General features: G+C 40.1%; 1 protein-coding gene across 1 annotated transcript in view; it reads left to right on the plus strand.

The window, feature by feature from the left end:
- SLC18A2 (solute carrier family 18 member A2) overlaps positions 1-17,301 on the plus strand; it is a 416,215-nt gene that overhangs the window by 335,251 nt on the left and 63,663 nt on the right. The window contains exons 11-13 of the mRNA XM_078641192.1: positions 2,702-2,753; positions 13,746-13,809; positions 16,809-16,928. Of these exons, the coding sequence (XP_078497318.1) occupies positions 2,702-2,753; positions 13,746-13,809; positions 16,809-16,928 (236 nt within the window). The remainder of the gene's footprint in view (positions 1-2,701; positions 2,754-13,745; positions 13,810-16,808; positions 16,929-17,301) is intronic.

Here is a 17,301-nt window from a genome sequence, read left to right on the forward strand (position 1 = left end):
TATATTTCTAAACTGCTGTGGTGTCCATCTGCAATGTTTTACTGTGTTACTGTGTGTTTATGTACAAATGCTTTACACCTTGCCTCTGAGATAAGCGTGAATGCTCTTGCCAAGCTTTGAAGGGGGTGAGCAGGGGTTATGTTGGGTGTGTAACTCCCTTACCCTGACTAGAAGGAAGGGTCTCTACTTGAACAGGGTGCAAGTCACTGCCAACTAGAGACCCCGATTTCTAACACCAGTAAATTAAATATGCAAACACGGATAAACAAAATGCCAATACATTTTAGACAAAGAGCAAATGCACTTTAGCACTGGTCAACAGTGGTAAAGTACCCAGAGTCATAAAACCAGCAAAAACTAAGCTAAGCACAGAGGCAAAAACAGGGCGCCTAAAGCGACAAGACTGCAAGTAGCAGAATTTAAATCCATGTTTACATAGATAATAGGAACATGTAACTGCAAGTCGTTATATGAATCCCATTATGTAAGAAGTGGCTGAAGGTGTCAAACTAGAGAAAATTCCACTTGTATAAGAGCACTCTTCTAGTAGTGTCATGCATAAAGATAAGTTTCATGCTAGAATTAAGCATGGTGACCGGCAGCTATAACAGTTGCTGTGCCTGAAAGTCAAGTCCAGAGGCATGAACGAAAAAGGGATACATATTAGGAATACCATACAATACCCAGTCACAACCCTAGTCATGATTACAGCTGTAGTACAAGTAATGAGTTAAAACTTCTCTAAAAAAGGGAAAAAGGTAATAAAGGAAAAATTAGGGGAAAGATAGAAGGTGGGGAGAGGTCACGGTTAATGTCCCCCCCTCTCCCCATTCGTAAAAAAGGATGGGAGACAAACAGTCCTGCAAAGAAATGAAGTATGTATGTGCATATTGATTCAGAACACGTTAAAAAAGTAAGATTTAAAAGACTACGTTCTTTTCAAACACTCACCGAAAGACCACCCAATAACCAAAAATGACTGACCCTTTAATCCCAGAATTCTTGTCCCCACTTCATTCCCCATTTCAAAACCTCTCCCGTTCCTAGCTTCCCCCCCCACCCTCTCTCAGAACTATTAGCTGACGACTGTATGAGAATAATGTAGAGCTAGAAGAGGTTAATTGTTTTCTGTTGTAACCCGTTCTCCTTTGTTGTGCTTATCAATCTGTTGATCACCTGTGTTGTTGTTCGTAATTGCTCTTCACCATGCTGCTCTATTACCTCATCTCCCCACATGGGCTATGTATATGTAGTAGCGGCCCATGCAGGTAAGAGCAGTGGGGCGGCTGGGGGAGGGACTCGACAGACGACGACGAGGGAAAATTAAATAAATAATCATTTTCCCTCATCGTCTGCCGAGTTCCCCCCCCCCCCGCATCCCCCCCCCCCCACACCTCACCGCTCTTACCTGCACGGGCCGCTCCTGTGTATATGCCTTCCCAACAGACCTGCCATGCTACCCTCTGAGTAAATCAACACTTACTCAGTATATAAGTAAATACAAATCTAGATGCCAAGGCAGCGAGTGGTGTTGTGCCAACAGCTCATCCGCTTCTGCCCACGTTCATTCAGAGATTGTTCAGAGCTCAGGACATATTATATATATTATTATATATTGTTCATGCAGCAGGACATCGTTCTTGGGTTGGGATAATGTTCTATCTTCATGACTGCAACTGGCCATGCCACGGACACCAATTCACCAAAACTCTGTGGGCCTGATTCACAAAGATAAATGTACACTTTTGTGTAAGTTTCCGATTGTTTGCTATTCACAAAGGGTTGTACGAGTAGTATCTCTACGAGTGCGGAGTCTCTTCACATGAAAACATAGGTCTTTTTATGTGCCGAGACACTGCACTCGTAAAGATACTACTTGTAAATGCCTTTGTGAATAGTAATACAATCGTAAACTTACACAAAAGTGTTTTTACATAACCTTTGTGACCTATCTTATTATGTGTGGAGGAGACTCTAACTCATAAAGCTTCAACTCGTAAAACCCCTGGGAATTGCAAATACTCATCAGCTTACACAAAAATATAAGTTTACCTTAGTGAATCAGGGCCAAAGGGTTTTAAAAATGACATGACACACCATATGGCCTGCCGAAATCATAGCAAAAGTTTTGATCATCAAGGGTAGCATGAGAAGTGACAACAGCAGCAAAATAAGAACAAAGGGGTAGTAGCTGTTACACCTGGCTAACCCTCACTGATATCCACGAGCCAAGCCAACATGCAATACAATGATTACATTCATGTTACATTTATCCACATTCAAGAGCTGTACCTGATCACAGTAAAACTCCATTAGACGAGGTACAAGTCAAACATATGATCAGAGTGGGGTAGGTTTCTTCCCCTAATCAGCATGATATACACTTGCGGCCAGGAAATACGGTGGTGGATAATCTGGTGTGCTAAACTGAAACCTACTAGAGATCGGGTGTAGTTTTCATTCTGGAAGCCTTCATAATGCAGCATTCCTTTGTGGTATTCGCATGAATGTATGGTAGGAAGAAAGCTACCGAGGTTTCCTGCTTTCCACTCGGGTGTAAAGTGGCCGATTGTATTTATTTTCTCTTTTTCCATTATGCCTCCAATAGGACTTGTCAACAGTCACCAGCAGAGCTGAGCTGAATATCATGACATATTCTCATACGTCTCCCACGTTAAAGAACATTTTCTTGTCTTTCCAGGTGGCTCTGTGCTCTGCTCGGAATGATAATCGTTGGAATAAGCATTTTATGTGTGAGTACAATTTCGCATTTTAACAGAAGAAATAACAATAGAATTAACTGCTACCTACTTGAATAATGTGTCCGATGTGTACAAGACCAGAACAGCCTTGTCCTAAGATGACCCAACAATTTGTTTGTAGGATTTTGAGAAAGACGTTTCGCAGAACTTTTAGCATTCTTTAAAGATTTCAAAGGATTATTCCATGTGTTGGGAATTTGGACTTTGTGCATTTTACCCTTGCTAACAATAATAAAGTGCCCGTGCTTTCCCTTTCAAACTGCAATTATATACACCTAATTGGCACATTCCGTTTATTTATAAGTCCCTAGTATATGGTAATAGCCGTACCCAGGGCTGGTAATGATATGCTACTAGTGGGCTGCAGCACTTATTGTGCCACTCACCGAAGTAGCACGGTAAAACAGGTCTCCAGGGTGGCCATTGCAGCCTGAGTGTGCATTTATTAAGTTCCACTTTGACCTGGCAAAATAAACTTTTTGCCAGGCCTAAAGCTTCCTGTTTAAAATTATATGACAACCCTAAGGTAGGCCCTAAATGCATACGGAGCAGAGTACCTGGTATTTTAAAAGTAGGACATGTATATGTAACGGTTTACATGACCTTGCAGTGATAAACCTTCAAAGTCGTTTTTCACTGTGGTAGAGCTGGCACTCCCATTGGTTAATACTGGCTTACCCTATGTAAGTGCTAAATTCAGTCTGGGAGTGGCTAGAACAATGGTTTAGGGACGCATTTTAATAGTAATTTAAAATTGAAATTAATGGTCAAGTCGGATTGTATATTACTATTTTCGAAATTACTTTTAGGAAACTTTTTGTATTTTCCGGACTAAAACAAAAAGGCTTTCCTACCAGTGTCCAGCTGCTACCTGACCACTGATGGGTCCGCTGAGATGTGTATTGATACCAGACAGTGGACAATGGGCCCCGGGAGTGGGACTCTTCCCTTGATAGGCTGGCCAAAGGACCTGCTGTGTCAGCCCCTTCCTGACCTTCAAAAGATGCCTACCTGGTAACTGGTGGATGAAGCTCGCAACGAATCCTGTCTCCCCTTTGACTCGCTAGTCAGACTGGCACCAAACCCAGTGGGGGTATAGGATCTGACCAGAACTGGTGTAGGGGGTGGACAAAGGCTTGTACTACACCAACAGGCTGACAACTGGCATAGATTTGACACCACAGACTTCTCCTAAGAACACTCCTGGACATGTGAAGATCAAAAGGAGGACTGCCCTGCTGTCTGAAACCTGAAGGAAGAACAGACCTGCTTACCTTGAAACCAGTACCATAGAAGTGACCTGAAGGGTCAGTTGACTGACCAACTGTTTAAGCTATAGGGATACAGCAAGCTTCCAGTGTTAAAGAGGCCTCACTCCCTGCAGCTGCCTGACTGACCAGTTATAACTGAACCTGCCATGGACCAAGCTGCTGGCCTCTGTTGGAGTGTGTCCTAACCCTTAAGTGGTGTCATCAGGCCTTGGATCCTTGGCTGGTGTTAGAGCACACTCCTCCTGTCCTCAAACTGCAATTAGTAGGATTTAGAAATGTTTTGCCAACTTTCTGCCTGAAGAACCAAAGAAGACAGGGGTCAGGTCAAAGCTGCACCCATCAACGCCGAATTGCAGGTCTGCCTCAGCTTGTTTATTTACCTTGCTGAAGGAGCTCTGACTTCCAGAAATAGTTCTAAGTTCAAATATAGAAGACTTCTCCGGGACTAACACTAAGCAGCCTCCAATCTACATCAACGCCTTCAGAGGAAAGTACTTTGCTAACACAGAGCTTTCTTGCTTTTATCGACGACTGCAAATGCAACCCCACTCTTCAGCAACCCACTGTCGTCAAGCCCCACTTCTGATCCAGCTTGCAACTTTCCCCGCTGACGACTCGTAGATAGAAACTTTTATGGAGGAAAAGGGGTTAAGTTGGAAGGTAAGCATTCCACCAGGGACGAATCATTGCCAGCCTTAACTTTTGTCTCTAACCTGGTCTAGACCAGATAACCGCGGTTGGCCCCTTGTGGTACTATTTTTAATTCAAACTTTGAAATTCAATCTCCTGTTCCACCTGTTGTATTTTTTTATGTTTTGGTGTTCTATTTATTAAAATGTACTCTATTTTTCTAAATTGGTTTGGGATTTTTCTTGTAATCTGTTTTCACTCTTCGTTTTTGAGCACTGCATAAATACTTTACAGATTGCCTCTAAGTTAAGCCTGACTGCTCTGTGCCAAGCTACCAGAGGGTTAAGCATATGTTTATTTGGTTACTCTAGTAGTTTGCAATGACAAGGGCTGGGATTATTATTTGAGGTGGGTACCCCCACCCCCACCTATACATTTTTTACACCCTGCAATCCAGCTTCCTATAGCAAGCGCAAACTTGAATTATGTTTTCAGTTTTACCAATAATGGACCTTCAGTTGACCACATAATTAGCTGTGCAGGGGTTAGCGGTGTGGAGATAGAATGTGATGATTTGGAGGTAGCATTCCAATTCTATATTTTTTCCTGCGTATGTGCCAATTATCATGATTTTAGTGAAAAGTGGTGCTGGTCCACCTTTTGTTAGTGGTGCATAACTTTCTCAGGAAGCTATACACTGCTCAATCTAATAAGGAAATATAGACTGAAATAGACTGACAGAACCATACAAGCTTTATTTTTTTATTTATTATTTTTATTTACATTAAATATGCTCAGATAACAATATTTCATAGTAGCTTTAACGCACATTTGATGTAACATACTCAATAGTAAAATATGTAGGGATTACAGGATACCCATAAATAGAATGAAATAAAAGAGCACAAACAACCAGCAAAATACACCATCTTAATACAATCAGATATTGTGGCCAAGATATACTCAATGCTTTGATACCCCTTATATCTGCGATCCACTGCTAAATTTTGCACTGGTCTGTGAGATCCCATGGAATCATAATAATAGTACTAATTATGTAAATTCTGATGATTGAAAATGTGGGTCATTAATAATGCACTAGCACTTTATTTCTGAATTAGTCTTTACTTCAGAACCAGTATTGATAATCTGTGATTTAATGCCTAATTTTGCTTGTTTTTTTCCATGTTGCAATCTGTTTACTATATGCTACAGTATTTAATCATTAATAGAGGCCAAATTTGACAGTTTTTGTTTATTTGCACATTTACAATGTATTGGCAAATCGTATCAATTTCAAGAATTCTGTGTCAAATATTATAAGAGTTGCGTATTTGCACAATTATAGTATATTTCATAACTTTATCGTTTTATGCACATGGCCGTCGTAATTCAAAATTGTAGTTCAAGTTTTATCATTTGGATGTTAACATGAAATGGCAAATTTGGTGCTGATTTGACATTTACTTTCAGTCTGTTTATTAGCTTCACAAACATGGCATAATTGTTTATAGAGTCATCAGAGCGCACTTGGTATTTACTGTGCTTCCTATCATGTGGTGCGTCATGTGATCAAGCTCTCACGAGGCCAGCGAAACGCGTCCTGGCGGGCACTGTGCCTGAACAATAGGAGACTCATTTTGGAATAAATCTGACATTGCATCCACTCAACATCGGAATTGTTTGAGTTTTTTGGAGATATCACGGAGGTCTGTGCCTGGGTGCTCTGCCGAAGGATTGGCAGGCCAGGAGTTGGAGTGACCTCTTATATCCTTATAACATCAGAATCAATCAATCAATCGGAACACTTGTAAAGTGCACTACTCACCCGTAGGGGTCTCAAGGCACGGGGGTGGGGTGGAGGAATGCTGCTACTGCTCGAATAGCCAGGTCTTGAGTAGTCTTCTGAAGGAAAGCAGGTCCTGGGTCTGCCGTAGGAGGATGGGGAGGGTGTTCCAAGTCTTGGCGGCGAGGTGGGAGAACGATCTGCCGCCGGAAGTCGTTCTTCGGATGCGGGGGATGGTGGCGAGGTCGGCAGAGCAGAGCTGGCGGTTGGGGGTGTAGAAGGTGAGTCGTCTGTTGAGGTATGCTGGTCCGGTGTTGTGGAGTGCCTTGTGTGCGTGGGTGAGGAGCTTGAAGGTGATCCTCTTGTTGACGGGGAGCCAGTGCAGGTCTCTCAGGTGGGATGTGATGTGGCTGCGGTGGGGGATGTTGAGGATCAGGCGTGCAGAGGCGTTCTAAATCCATTGTAGTTGTTTTAGGAGTTTGGCCGAGGCTCCTGCATAGAGGGCGTTTTCGTAGTCCAGCCTGCTACTGACGAGGGCCTGAATATCTGCCTCAAGTTCAAATATCTGACAAAGGAGCGCCCACCACTCATGAACCCTGGGAGGTGTGGAGGTAATCCATATCCTTGCAATGCGCAGACGAGCAGCTATCATTGCAATGGAAACAATAGTGGATAACCTAGGGCTAATATCAAGTCTACAAGCCAGCATAACATCTTTAGTGGGTAACTGAAGGTCAAGCCCCAGATGCTGAAAGAAGGACGCAACTACATTGGACCAATAAGCATTTAAAGATGGGCACCCAGCAAACATTTGCACAATTTCTGCTTCTTTAAGGCCGCATTTTGGGCAATAGAACATATTACTAGTATCTTTAAAATCCCACTTACTGATTTTTCTGGCGTATAATATAATACACAGACAATTTTATACTGCTCAATCTTGAGACTATCTGAGAAGACCAAAGAGTTAATTATGTCTAGAGTATTAGGATACCTTCTGGTTGGATAGCCTTATCTAGTCTGTGACTGCACTTACATGCAAGAATGGCAAAGTCATCATCCCTGTGATCGCTAAAATTATATTATAATTCTTAATATCTCCCTGATCATTAGCTTGCCCTCAGTAGTGAATAAATATATCAGAATATCCAGGTCACTAAGGGCAACAATATATGTAGGATTATGTAGAAAAAAATCACAAATTTGAAAATATTTTTTACATGACTGTTACGGAAGATCATATATTGTTTGCAATACTGCAAAAGTATATAGCTCATTGTAATCAGATAACAGCCTGACAGTTTTTAGAGCATGCTCATACCATGATCTGGCTACAGAATCAAGAAATACAGAGGGGAAATTGGGATTGTCCCATAGAGGTATAAACAATGGATCGTGGGAACAGATTACTTAAAACTAATTTCACCCCATAATTACAGATATACTTAATAATCTTAAAACGCATCAGTTTAAAATAATTTGAGTCAGAGTTCCATAGAAGGAACCTTATGTTAGCCTCCATAGCCATTTCATATTGAGGGGTGTATGAATCCATATTATGGTTGTTTAACAAGTTCCTAATGCGGATACCAAATGCCGCCATAGATCTTACAATCTGACAGTGAGAATCTGCCCTGATTGCAGGGGAGCTTCATAAATCATTTAACCCTTCTAGCCCTCTTATAAGCACAAATAAAGCTTCCAGTAGTCCTCTCCACTTGCTTAAAAAAGGAGAATCAGGAACCTATAATGGAAGTGCACGAAAAAGGTAAAGACATTTAGCAAGAATATTCATTTTGACATTGTTACATCGTCCAACTATGCTTATCGGGTGATGATTCTAATATCACATCTTGGCTTTAGAAGATTGTAAAAGCATCTCATAATTAGGGCTCCCGGTTTTATGGTATATATATATTTTTTTTAACATTTCCGTCAGTATTTATCCATGTTAATTATTTTGACATTAATATTTAGCCATATTTATTTTGAGAATAAATGAAGCTGTAAAATGGTATCTTTTCATGTTTATTCAACTATTGGACATGCACTCATATTGGATGCCTGTCATGTTTTAGCAAATTAAGCAGCCACATATAACAAAAGACCACACTCACAGTTAATATAGGCCTGTATTTCAGGAAATATAAACCTGCTTTTTTAACTGTCCATGCTGTCTATCGCTAAGCTGTTGCCTGGAATTCATGAAAGACAGCATGGAGAGTCTCTCATAAGAAGCACAATTTTCAGTATTTTTCAGCTTTTAAAAATAAATACGGACAGGAAACACATTGTTTTCTGTCTGTATTTATCTATAAAAATAGAAAAATTGAAGCCTCACTTATAATTCAGTTGCAGAATCTGCTCCACCTTACCACCGTCCTTGATCCTTAGATAAGTAGCGGCTGGGACTATCCCAGAAATTATTTGATCTGTTCCAAATTAAGAACATTATGTGTTTTAGACAAATTCAACTTATATCCAGAGCCAACCCCAAAACCCTTGGCCTCAATTGAGATTTGGTTAACAGCTTGGATAGGATCTGATGAGTAGATCGCTACATCATCAGGATAAGCATACATTTTTATTTCCACCCCATTTAGTACAACCGGGTGAATTAGACAGTTCCTAATAAATAAGCTTAGACAGGGTTCTATATAAAGAGCATATAACAGAGGAGAAAGCAGAAACCCTTTGTGAATACCCCTACACATGCAAAATAGAGGAGAGCAGTGCCTATTAAGAAGAAACCTAGCCACTGGGATTCTATAAAGGCTTTAAACCCTATGTAAAAACCTTTCACCAATAACCATGGCTGTACTGTCGACCAGAGATAGTGAGATCATTCCAACCCTGCTACCCAGTACTTCAATGTTTATTTTCAACATGAGGGCTGGCCAAACAGTCATGTGCACTTAGAGGAGTGCAAACCGCTCCTCACTCTCTTTGGCGTCAAAGAGCTCAGCCCCGCCCCCACCTGGTTCCGAGTGCCCCATAGAAAAATATAATTATAATAACATTCTGTTATTATCATTTTCTTTTTCTTTTGTGCACTGCTTAGATAGCAGTGGGGCGACACTCCTCTACCTTAGCAGAGGAGCTGCCACTAGTGGGGGGGGGGGTCTACAGAAGTCAAAATGTTAAGAATTTATGGCATAGATTCATTAGCAACTTGTGGCTGACCTCTTTCTTGTGATTGTACCTTCACTGCTGCAATATGCTGCACTTTCTGACCCACTCGGACGGGTACTATAGCCCAAGCAACAGTCTGGTACTGACCAGGCTACTGTCTGTCAGATCTGAATGGAGGGATTTCAAGGGTGCTGCAGTAATGGTCAATGGGTTTGTGCAACCACTCCCTGTATATATTTTTTACAGGGTTAGGATGATTCTTTAAAGAGGAAGTGTCCTGTTCCGAGAGCTTAAATTGAAGGTTGTAGGGCGAGAGGAGCCATCCAAATAACAGGGAGAACCAAGCTAGAGCCAAGCCGAGGGACTTGCTGGGCTCTAAGAGAACATGCACAAACCAAGATATGAAAATGTTTGGCAAGTTAACTGTGCAAAAAATACCATCTAAAAATATGATGAAGACTCTTCAACACTCTAAAAAGTGCATTTTTCAACATGAAAGCAATTTAATTTAATACATTAGATTACATCACTGCATGGAGACATTTATTAAAAGTGACAGTTTTTAAACTTGAACTTAAAAATATTCATGCTACCTCTCTCCACCATGACAACAATGCCATTAATGAATTTAAATGGAAATCAATTGTCATGTGCACTGTGAGAAATTGGGTTGTTGGTTGACAGGGGTGTGAGGCCTGGTCAAGCAACAGCCATAGTCCCTGGCAGGGTGAACCACAAAAAGTCTTTAAATTAACCTGTGCATAACCCTGGATAGCTTGGAACAAAAAGCAGTCAGGCTTAACTTAGAGGCAATGTGTAAAGCATTTATGCAGTACACAAACAGTAATAAAGTGAAAACACATCAGAAAAATCCCACACTGATTTAGAAAATCAGTAAATTTAAACAAATTACTGGACACCAAAATGGCAAAAATCCCATCAATAAAAACAGTTATGAATTTTTACCGTTTTTAGTAAAAACTAGTGCTTATGAGATCAGTGTGCCAACTGTGGACATCTTGTCACGTGAGACTGGGTCAAAGGTGAAAAATATGGCCGACTGCATGGAGCGTGGTTCGAATACAAGAAATGGATTGGGCCTGGTCAGCTCTTACCTTGTGACTTAAACACATTTCTGAGAAAAATATTCTGAGAAGGTAAAGTTCAGTGGGCAAGGCTGCAGGAGGTGTCTGAATAGGGATCGTGGTCTTCGGACAGCCTTGGGTCTAAGCCGCAGTGAAGATTTTGGACTTAGTCTCAGAAATAGAAGTTGAAAATCTCCTGCAGAGGGCTTAATCACAGGACAGTTTCACGAGGCCCAGTGCCCCTTCGGAGAAGGAAAGCTGAAAAGGATTTGCTGTTGAGGAGGTGAATGTAGCGGGAGAAGTTACAAAGTCAATCTGATTGACGATGCATCTCAAGTAGAGGGGCGAGCAGGTTGGTCCCGGTATCCTCCTGGTTCTCAAAACATGTGCAAATTTAGGTCACCTTCAGCACCCCTTCCAAGGGCCCAGGACTAGTAGGGCACCAACTGGAGGGTCAAGACTTACTCAGGCTGGGTCCAGGTGTGAGTTCAAGATCGAGGAAGCATTTTATGTCCCTGTTGCTCTGAACAGCAGGCCAGTTAACTAGCAGTTGTGTGTCACTCTGGAGGACCTAGAACAGATGAAGATCCAGGCCTTGTACCCAGGCAGAAGAGAGCAGGACAACAGGGTAGCAATTCAGAGCAGCAGTCCAGCAGAGTGGCAGTCATCCTAGCAGCACAGCAGTCCTCCTTCCTGGCAGAGTATCCACAGGTCCAGAAGTGTACTGAACAGTGGGTCTTAAGGTCTTATTTTTATAACCTGGGGCCTTCCTCTGGAAGGTGGGAGAAGCTTCTAGAAAGCTTCTTTGAAGTGCATTGAATTTCCTGACTCTCCTGCCCTGGCTCCTGGCTGGCAGCAGTGACAATATGGGGTTGTTAGGCCCTTTGCGTTAAGTGCACAAGCAATTCAGTTGCAAGTGGGGCTGTGCCCAGTTCCACCCCTCCACCTCCTCCTACCAGTAGATGGCCAAATGAAGCAGACCCAGTCCCTCTATTGTGTAACTCTCTAGGAAAAATTCATAAAGTTTAACTGTCAGCTACACCCAGTCATGTAACAGAAGACAGGCTGCAGGCACAAAGCGCCATGGTCAGAAAAATGCCAAATTTATAAAAGTGGTATTTTCAAAATTGTCATGAAAAACCCACCTTTACCATTAAAGAGGGTTTATCATTACAATTTCAGAGCTACTAAACATGATATGGCTACCTGCTCCCAAATGTAAATTATAGCCTATTAGATGCAATAAGGAATCTCAATGTTATGCTATGGGAAGGGTAAGCCTCACAGTAGTGAAAAACGAATTTAGGTGTTTTTCACTATCAGTACATGCAAAACATCAGAGTACATGTCCGACCTTTCAAATACACACACCCTGCCTTATAGGCTACCTACAACCTACCTTAGGGGTGACTTTTTATGTAATAAAAAGGATGTTTAAGACTTGGCAAGGGGTGTTTAATGTCAAGTCCACATGGCAGTTATAAACTGAATTCAGGCTGAAAAGGCAGGCCTGGGACATGTTTTAAGGTGCTACTTAAGTGGGTGGCACAATAAGTGCTGCAAGCTTACTGGTAGCATTTAATTTACCGCCCCTGAGTATATGGTATACTACTCTACAAGGGACTTATAAGTAAATTAAATATGACAAGTAGGTGTATGGAAATCAAATGATGTTGAGGGGAGTGACCACAAGCTCTTTAGTACTGGTTAGCTGTGGTAAAGTGCACAGAGTCCTAAGATCAACAAAAACAAATTTCAGCACAAAAATGAAGGTAAGGTGGCAAAAGGTTTAGGGGAAGACAAGTCTAAGGCTGGCAGGCATTACATGCACCCTATATGTGGCCTAGACTCTTACATGGAGGACATTTTTGGGATATTTAAATTAGACTAAAAAGAGTCAGTTTTCTAGCACACTCTCGGAACTCACATATTTCAAAGTGCTGTAAAATGTAATAAGGAAAACAAAATACAACTAAATAAAACATTTGCCAAGAATCACACAATTTGGTCAAGCAGGGAAGGTGGGAAAAATCCAGGGGTTTCTGATTTCCTGTTGTGCCATTCAGCCACTAGATGGGTATCTCTTTACCTCTGCTGTTTTACATGAAAGATTAATGCCTTTTCTTTAATTCTTGGTGAATTAAGTTAGAGTGGAGGTTTCAAGCAGAAGCCACATGAACAATGCTCATTTTGGGCTTGCGGGTCAAAGAGGGCCTTGAGCTGAGCCTGAGTCAGACATCTGGCTTGAAACTCATTTGGGCCTTCAGTGGCTCACCCACCTCTGTTCTTAGAAGGGAAATCTTCATAGGCTGTGCTCTGAGGATTTAAGTTCTCATTGCCTGACAAAAAGTGCACTGACCAGAGAGGATGCTAGAGGACAGACAGTACATGCAACGAGCACAGCAGTCTCCCCTTTGCTATCTTAATCTATAAACATAAATATTTAAAATACAAACGCTGAAAGACAAACATTACTCTCCAGGGAGAACTGAGGGCCAGTTGGCAATAAAAGATTTGCTTCCAAAATACATGATTTCCAAAGCATAATTATGTTGTAAGGGAAAACAGACTTTTAAGTAATAATACCCTGAACTCAGTTTAAACCACTGAGGAAACGCTTATGTTTTGCACAGTTCTGCTGAGCATGCTGGGTATAAGGGGCAAGCAGTTGAGGGATCCCATACCCTTGACAGCCCGATGAGGCAGGCAATTTTCAAATGACTGGTGTGGCCACCTCTCTCCACACCATTATAGACACTGTTGCCAGTGCTGAAATGTCAACCTCCAAATCATTGAGCTCAGATGATTTAGTCTAATTAGTTCAGTTGAAGCAAAACAAGACTACAACACCCAGAATGCATTAGTGTATCACAATAAAGCTCAGGACTGGAAACAACGTCCATAATGAACTGAAGGGAGGTGATCACCATAAAAATGACACTGCAGGGCTTCTGCACAGTAACCATATCCCTGGGATGCCTTACTGCTAAAGTATAAATCTGTAATCACAAACGCATCTCTGTATTGTCTGGTATTTTATTTATGTTTTCTTTGTTTTTATATCGTTGATATGATGCAGGTACCATTTGCCAAAAACATCTACGGGCTGATAGTTCCAAATTTTGGCGTTGGATTTGCAATTGGTAAGTAGTAAACCATAGTGGAGCAATGTTCTACCAAGTAAAACTTTTTTTTTTTAATTAAAACTGACACAATTGTCCTATAGACCTTCAGACATTTTGGGGCTATTCAGAAAGCTAACTTGCACTAGTGAGTCATTTCCACATATATCCTACGCTTACTCTTTTGAGTAACTTTACTACTGCGGCCTATTCGCAAATTCAAAGTACAAATTTACTCAAAAGTGTAGACTTTCTTGTCTCCATCGCTTGAAAAAGGAAGTGGAGACAAACGTACGAGGTCAAGTTACTACTGAAAAAAAACAGTAGTAAGCTCAGAACCACTGATGCAACAACACCTTCCCATAGAAAATAATCAAGGTAAAGATTTAAATTTGAACCTCATTAGACATAATGTTAAAATTAGGATTGGGCGGAATTTGCGTAATCGCGTTAAGCAAATCTCCGCGAAATGGTAAAAAATCTCAGCGAACATGCAGAAATTCCGCGAACCGCCGGAATTGCTTGTTCGCGATGCTTTTTTACTGTTTGCAATAGCTGTTTGCGTGCTCGGGGGGAAATATCTTGCGAACACGCATTTGAGAACGCGAACAAACAAACAATTTCACGAAGTTGCGGAATGCAGAATTTTGGGTAATTTCACGTTCCCCCGCGGAACGCGAAATTACCCAAATTCCCAAATTCCGCGAACGGAGCGGAATTTACAGCCCAGGCCTAGTTAAAATACATTAATTTATTGAACATATTAAGAAGTATAATAATTTTAATTTAATGTTAAAACCTATTTAAATAGTACATATTTATTATTTCACTGTAAAATATTTTAATAACCTTTTTTGAACTTAATTAATGTAACAATAACTTTTTTAAATACAATTAAACTACCATTATTAAATTCTATACATCACTTTTGATGTTTATCAATGCATAAAAAATATTTGTTTACTTTTGGTGGGAATTTATTGTGTAATTTAAACTTCAGAAAAATACTTTAATTAAATGTAATATGTTTACATTGATTACAGATTTAATTGAAAATGAAGTTAATAGTTCTGTATAATTTTTTGTGTTTCATTCTACATTTAAAATAAATATGTGAGATAAAATTACATTAATATTTAACATAAAAATATTTTTACAAACCATTTCCAAGTTTATAATCTTTTTACATTTTCCCAATATTTTACCATATGGACATCTCCTACCAGACTGTGGTAAACTATAGGGAACTTTGGATGACGAGCTGGTACGGCTAGGCCCACCCATTCCGCCTATTGTTTTCCTTAATCCGCAATTCTTATCAGCTTCACCTTTGTTCTGCAACACCAGTGCATCATGGTCTCTGGACCATTTATCACAATGCTCAGTAGTTCACAATTCCTCTAAAAGTGACTGACATGAATGCTCTATTTTTTATAGAAAAAATATCTAAATTAATAGTCGCAGTTGGTACTTCATATACTTGTAGTTTAAAACATGAGTAACAAAAATAAGACACTGTAATGACTATGTAATACTGTATCCTTCTATGACTACCATTATATTCTTTCTGTCGAACAATCAACTATCAAGGGTAGTATGTTTTAGTCAAAAGATTTAATTGCGTAGTACCCAACTTTAGCCTTCCACCATTACTCTACCTCCAGTCTAAGAATGACTGAGGAAAATTATCAGGGTAAGAGCAAGCAAAGTGTATGAAGGTTGGGAAGCAGTAAAAATATAATTAGAAAAGCTTTAGTAGGGGTTTGTATGAATGTGTTCTATACAGTTTGAAAATGTTATTGTATTGGTCAAAATGACTGAAGTAAAACTGTGATCATATAGTAGGTTATTCTTGTCTATTTCTATTTATATTGTGTGCTTTATTTGCATATAAATGTTTAAATGTCTGGCACATAAATATAAACGAAAAAACAAATTTCACCATTATTCAGTTCAAGGAGCTGTTGGCTCAATTCACTGTCAAGCTACAGTCTGGTGATATTCAGGCAAATAAAGACCAAAATAATTATAGTATGAGATATTTATCATGTAAGTCAAGTATAATCATCTAAGTTGATTTTGCATTGTCAGTTAAACAGATAGCCGAACGTTTTGAAAAAACCCCACCATGCCATTGCCGCGGAACTTATATATTTTCCAGATGCTTTACTTAATGAATTTCTTTCATATAAAGTTTACAAAGAGAATGCCCTTTGAGCAAAGTGTGCACAAAATGTGATGGGTACAACACTTAAAGTGTTCTCAGCCACTGGTAACTACTGTTGACTGCATTCCAGTACTTAGTTTTTGGCTCACTTTTGCCAGTACAAGCAGGGGCATATACGGTATGGTCACAAACATCACTCTTTTTGTTTTTCTCAATCCAAAGAGAGCTTAGAGATGTTCATAAAAATCTCCCAATGGAAGAAAGAAAACTAAAAACAAGACATTTTCCTACATTTGTTTTATAAAAATAAAGCAAGCAATGCTACACTGTCTCACAACAATGTGCACATGTAACAGCTTTACTTAATGCACTGAGCGAAAACTAAAAAGGTGTCATATATACAGAGGGCGTTTCCCTTTAAGACTTGGATTTATGAAGGATGGAATTTGTTTGAACTCTTGCTGACAGATTTCCTTGATCTGAAGGTGATCTGTTTCCTGTGGGTGAGAAACACTCATCACTGGTTTCTTGTGATACTCCGTAGAAGTAAAAACTAGAATTGCCCTGACCACATGAGCCATATTTTAAACTGTTGTGAACAATTATCTTACTTTTTCATCATTAATTGTTTTAAAGTATGTATATATTCTGAACTGAATGTTAAGTATTCACTCTTTTCGATTTTGCTGTTCCCGTTTATAACATGTTATAAATGTTGCTGAGGAGATATAAATAAGGAAAGACTCTACCTAATCATGGTGCCATGCAGTGGGCACAGCAACTGGCAGACCTGTTTCCTATTTTCGGTAGCTACATGGATGCACTTCTGTTTTTTTTTGTTTTCTCTTAACAGGTATGGTGGATTCCTCAATGATGCCAATCATGGGTTACCTGGTGGACTTGCGCCATGTTTCAGTCTATGGGAGTGTCTATGCCATTGCGGATGTTGCCTTTTGTATGGGCTTTGCACTCGGTAACAATTCTTGGAGCTTTTCTGATTATTGCATGCTTGGTGCACCACCACATTAGCCTAGCTATGTTTTGTGCACCCCCACCGGGTGGGTCAAGATGAATGCTTTAAAGAACGATCACATAATATGCCACCCATCAAAAATACCTTAAACATAGCTAGCAATTATGTAACGTAGTACCACGGCATTTTATGATGTGGCAAAGCAATCATGGTATATTTATGACATAACGAAACAAGTTACTTTTTCTTAAGTCTATCAACAGATCACAAACAAGGCAAAATTATGGCAACAAGCAAACCTCAATTTTAGGCGTCCCATAGAAAGAAAGAAATCACCTCAAAAAATATAATATTAAGTATTTAGAATTTGCAT

The sequence above is a fragment of the Lissotriton helveticus genome, chromosome 5_1 (assembly GCF_964261635.1).
Source record: "Lissotriton helveticus chromosome 5_1, aLisHel1.1, whole genome shotgun sequence".
NCBI lineage: Eukaryota > Metazoa > Chordata > Amphibia > Caudata > Salamandridae > Lissotriton > Lissotriton helveticus.